The 6,000-nt window shown below is 33.0% G+C and overlaps 1 protein-coding gene across 1 annotated transcript in view; it reads right to left on the bottom strand.

Annotated features, from left to right (window-relative positions):
- Positions 1-278: 278 nt before the first annotated feature.
- vps45 (vacuolar protein sorting 45 homolog) overlaps positions 279-6,000 on the bottom strand; it is a 264,689-nt gene continuing 258,967 nt past the window's right edge. The window contains exon 15 of the mRNA XM_039763131.1: positions 279-3,038. Within this exon, the coding sequence (XP_039619065.1) occupies positions 2,951-3,038 (88 nt within the window). The 3' untranslated portion in view covers positions 279-2,950. The remainder of the gene's footprint in view (positions 3,039-6,000) is intronic.

Raw genomic sequence — 6,000 nt, 5'->3', positions numbered from 1 at the left:
AGGGGCCCTGTAACTAAAAGCTCGACCTCCCACTGTTATTTTATTAATCCTTGGAATCATAAGCAGACCGACATCTTCAGATCTTAATGTGCACTCAGGTTTGTAAGTCGTGATAAGTTCAGACAAGTAAGTCGGACCTTGGCCATTTAATGCTTTATATTCAATGTTTAACTATTTTATTTCGTTTAAACTGAATTGCTTCATAACTCACTTTACCATGATGAATGTTATATAAAATAAAGAGAAACTCATCAATACCACTGTCAGCCACAGTAAGCTTGGTTTGTCATAAAAAGTTTTATTAGTTTAAAACAGAGTTTAGTAAATCAGGTACTCAGATGTCATTTATTTATTTACTGATTGTTTCATTTTCCTGCAAAACTAATTATTCACAATTCAATGGAAGCATTACATCTCTTGTTTTATTTTCCATTTGCAGATAATTATAAACTGTTTACATATACATCTAAACAAACACAATTGGGAGTATAAAGGTGAAAAGGGAAGTCTAGGCACTGAAAGCATGGACAACAGTAAGCACACAGTTACTCAAGCTCAAGGTTAAGATGACAATATTCATTTTAAATTAAATTCAACAAGAAAAAATAAACTGTTGCATTAAGTACAAATAACTTATTTTTGGTACTTAACATTTTAACATTGTGAAAGCCTTTGTTCTTTAACAGAAGTCAAGCAAACAAGTCTTTAATAACTTCCTATGAAACCTTTAAATCTTCCATCTGAAAAACAGCAACAACTCTAAGGGATTAATGCAATATGCTTCACAGACAACACCTGCTACATCCTTTGGTGCAATGAGTGGGTCTTGTATGACAACAGCTGTCATGATTTAATACTTTGGCAATGCCGCCGTCATCCAAGCAGCAATACAATTTACAGTATAAGACAAATTAAACCTTGCTATATACCAAAGTAATACGGCATGAAATTTCATCTTACTTACTTGTACACTGGTAGAATGATACACTGCCATCTATATATTTAGATACTCTATTAACAGTTAACAGTTTTATTTTGTATTCATACATTTATGTATTTAATTGCTTAATCCTAATCATGATTACAAAAGTGCCTGTGCCTATTCTGTCTGCAATAGGTACAAGATGAGAAAAACCTCTTAGCTGGAACAAAAGTTAATTGTTGGGCCAAATCACAGAATGCTGTAATAATTTAAATTCTCCAAATGACCTAATATATCCCTGGATTAGAAATACTGGATGGACATGAATGTCAATTCCAGTTTTCTACCTTCATCTAAGGGAAATACATAGTTAACACATTAACATTTCTGATGTGTTCATGGGTTTGTCCATTAATGCAACTTTTTAAGATTAAAAGACAGTTAATGTCGAGTCTGATCTTGATTAGTGCAAGACGTATGGTACCTTACCCCAACAGAATTACTATATTGATGACAAGGGGCCTAAAACAAGATCTTCAATTTGGAAAAAAGAAATCATATTAAGTGATGAAGAAAGAAGGCAAAGAAGAAAGTATCTAGAATGCACATGTGTAAAGAAATCATATTTATTCAGTGCTTCTCGAATAAGAATAAAAGGTAACAACAATCTCAAATATGAATTGTTAATTCATAGAATCTATTTTAAAATGTCACTTTTTGTTGAACTCTAAGATTCACAGATGCACCAGGATGTTGACAGAGTAATAAATGAACAACAAATACGTAGTTCCATAATTTCAGGGCATTCAGGGAAATTTATAATTTCTCTAATCTAAAAGATGAGCATAAAGAAAAAATCAGGGCTTTAAAACAGGGCATTTCAGAAAAAAGTAAGACAGAAAAAAGTTAAAAAATACAATAAACTCTGCATGGAAAATAAAGTTCATAAAGAATTAAGGTGTCAGAGCAGTACATAAAACAACTTTAAAAATTCCATAATGTACTGTTATATGCACTATCATGAAAATTATGACATTTTCCTTTTTATCCTTAATTCCACAAGTCTTATTACCACCCCACCCCACACTATTAATACAGTAATTTAAATTTGCCATGTGAAAGATGAACAAGAAAGTATGTCTCCCTCACAAAACCAACTCTCCTAAAGACTTCAAATGATTTTTTCCAAGTATCAAAACAGTAAGGTGCAGAATTTTAAATAAGGAGTTTTACATATACGTGCATGCCCCTTTTAATTAGTTACAAACTGTAATGTTACAACATACAGATGTTTTACCTAAATATAGCTCTAAGAACTACAGCAAATTTGATACAAAGAAATACATACATACTAACAAATGGACAAACAACTCTGAAACAAAATAAATATTTTAGTAGGTGCTAATGATAGGCCCTGGAAGAGTAATTACACTTATAAACAAACTGAATATAATGTAAATTGAAAAGTATAAAAGTGAAAATATTCTTCAAGAACAGATTATGCTTTTAGACAATAACAAATTAATTTTTAGTGGTTTTCACAATTCAAAGAGTTGGAGGTGTGCATCTGAAATCCATTAATGAAATAACAAAAAAAAAAACCCAAAACTTAGCACACTCTAATTTAGAAAGATTTTAACAGAGTGATAATCAGAGGCAAAATAAATATTTTTAACTACAGCATCCAACATATTGAGAATTTCAGATTTCAGAGCCCACTCTGTATAATGTTCAGTGTGGGAAAATACATATACAGAGTTATTATAAAGACAGTGAAACCAAGACTGCATTGAAAAGACAATTAATCTTATTCAGTACAGACAGCAGGCAGAGTACAGTTAAAGTTAATGTTTAAAACTTTGGATCATCTATACTTAATTTCACCTGTTTACTTTTATTCATAAGCATACATTATATAAATAAACATGTTTCTATGCCACATAAGTCCTTCTTGAAGCAGGAAGCATCAAGGAATGTTCAATGGAATGAGAGTTGAGAGGAAACCCGGAAGAGACTTTGATTTCTGCTTCAGCGTCTACTTGTTGGTCGTCCTGCTCCCAAAGTTCTGTCTCCTGAGCGACCAATGGCACTAGTAGACATTACTTCCTCCAGAAAACTGTAACAACAAGAAAATTTACAATGTAAGCTATACTCTACTCATAACAAAATTTGACTTGACAAATTAAAAAAAAAATATATAGGCTAACTTCCATAAAGAGCAGAGGTCTAGTGAAAAAGTTTAATCCAAATCCATACACTTTTTCTTGTATACTTAAATAATGTGGACAGGCCTTAATGTCTATATCACTCCATCAAGTAGATTTGAAAATTAAACAAGAAAGAAAAGGAACAGCGACTTCACTGTCATTTTGTTTTTTTATTTTTTATTTATTATTTTTATTAATTTTATTACAATCCATACATAGCAATCAAGTTTTTACAAAAAAAAGAATTATGTTAAGAACAGATCGATCCCCACCCTGAGAGAGAGCAAGCAAAACGGCGTAAAATTTAAGGCTTGTAAACATATCTAAATTAATAAATTCTCTGTGCTTTATAAACTTATTTTAAAATGTTACTGATTAGATCCTGCCATGTTTTGAAAAAAGTCTGTACGGATCCTCTAACTGAGTATTTGATTTTTTCCAATTTCAAATAATATAACACATCGGTTTCCCACTGACTTAAAGAGGAGAGTTTGGGTTCTTCCAGTTTATCAGAATAAGTCTGCGTGCCAAGAGTGTAGTGAATGCAATCACAATTTGTTTGTCCTTCTCCACTTTAAGCCCCTCTGGAAGAACCCCAAACACAGCTGTTAATGGGTTAGGAGGGATTGTGAGTCCAAGGCTGTCTGAGAGGTAATTAAAAATTTGTGTCCAGAATAATGTTAATTTGGTGCAGGCCCAGAACATGTGACCTAGTGAGACTGGGGCTTGGTTGCAACGTTCACAGGCTGGATGGATGCCCTGGAAACATTTTGGAGAGTTTTAGTCGAGACAGATGAGCTCGATATATAATTTTGAGTTGTATAATTGTATGCTTTGCGCATATGGAGCTCGAGTGAATTCTCTGCATTGCTACTTCCCACTCCTTTTCTGATATATTAATTGAGAGATATTTTTCCCAGTGTCCTCTTGGATCTTTGAAAGGAAGGGATTGTAAAATGATTTTATATATTGTAGAGATGGAGTCTAATTCCTTGAGATTGAGCAATATTTTTTCCAGCGTGGATGAGGGTGCAAGATGAGGAAAATCTGGAAGGTTCTGTTTAACAAAGTTTCTGATTTGAAGATAGTGAAAGAAATGTGTAGCTGGAATGTTAAATGTGGAATGTAACTGTTCATAGGATGCAAAGACGTTGTCTATATAAAGATCTCTAAGCAAGTTAATTGAAATTTTTTCCCAGATATTAAAAACTGCATATGTTTACGAAGGTTGAAAGAGGTGGTTCTCTTGCAGGGGTGCCACAGATAGAAGCTTCTCTGTCTTAAAATGCTTTCTACATTGGTTCCAGATTCTAAGTGAGTGGAACACAGATGGGTTATTAGTGTATTGCCGATAACGTGTGTTTATTGGAGCGCAGAGCAAGGAATACAAAGCAGTCACTGTCATTTTGATTCATGTAATCTTTAACAAGCAACATTTTAAATAATAAGGGTATGTAAAAAAAAAAATAAATGGAGATAATCAACAAAAAACTTTTTCCTCCATGATAAAATCATAACAAAAAGTTTCTCAAATATTATAAAAATTGATATAGAATATATGTGAGTGTATATATTTTTTTTTATATATGTTTCTGATGATAATAACAATGTCATTAAATAGAAGTATGGGCATTAAAAATAGTACAAATACCAAAACCATATGATATAAATAAATCTTGCTATTAAACATATTATTTACTTTTAAAGTGTCCATAATTGTAATGATTCTGACCTTTGAAATTAAAGATTGAAGACTAATAAAGCCAGCAGTAGTGCGATATGACCAAAATTCTATTTCACAGTATTTTTCAAGATTATACCGGTTTCACGGTATTCAACTGCATTTTTTTCCCATGCATGAGTGGATGTTAACCACATTTTCCACTGCAATTACTGCAGTAGACTGGCTAAGAATAACCTATTCCACTGTCATGAGAATTGTACAAAAAAATTTTTTTTAATGTGCACACAAATATTAATACAGGTTTGCATGGCCCCATAAGGTGATAGTTTTCAAGGGGGTGGCATTAATGAAGAGAAGGAATCACACTGCATGACAGTTGCAGTCAAAACATAGAACCTTTTTATTGAACAAATTTTGCAAACAACTTAAGATAAAATTTTGGCAACAAATTTTCAACAATCCAAAGAGGCATTTAGACCAAGTAAAATATCCAGAGGTGCTTGTCAAAAGTTGTATTGCACTGAACATGTCTTAGAAAAGGAATAAATAGTGAATATTTTTTGAAAACCAACTACACTTTCTCTTTCCTCTGTCCACTGACACGTTAAAGTGACTTTTTAAACACCTTTACCATCATTGAACTGCATAATATTGAAACTAATAAATAATAACAATAAAATAAATAATAGTGCAACTTCCAGTAATAATACTATTACTTCAAGCCCAGGTGCATTACACAGTATTCACCAAATAAAAATAAAATAAAACAAGTGTAACTTGGTGATGACATCTTTACCAACGAACCATTATTAAGGCAAATTGCATTAATATGGACCTTTTTTTAAGCTAAGCTATATACATAAATAATAAAACTGCAACTTGCATTTATAATGCTATTTGTGGTATAGCGGGTCCGCTGCTTCAGAAAAAAATATGGCCAGCTTTTAAATCCAATTCGCTGTGTCCGTTTCAGTGGGTTCGATTGCACGACCACGGGGAGTTGATAAGGTGTTTAGGGTGAGCTGCACCTGCGGCGTGTGATTAAGGCGCTGTGCCCACGGAGACGTATATTTATGGGCCGGCAGGATGGGGGAAGGAAAAAAGAAAACAGAACAGAGGAAGGTTAAAGAAGGGAAAAGACAGGCATGGGAGACAATCCAGACACGAGGAAGGAGAAGGCAGCACGA

Source organism: Polypterus senegalus, chromosome 1, assembly GCF_016835505.1.
Source record: "Polypterus senegalus isolate Bchr_013 chromosome 1, ASM1683550v1, whole genome shotgun sequence".
In the NCBI taxonomy this organism is placed as follows: domain Eukaryota; kingdom Metazoa; phylum Chordata; class Cladistia; order Polypteriformes; family Polypteridae; genus Polypterus; species Polypterus senegalus.
The sequence above is the reverse complement of the archived record's forward strand: the minus strand, read 5'-3'. Positions and strand labels throughout refer to the sequence as shown.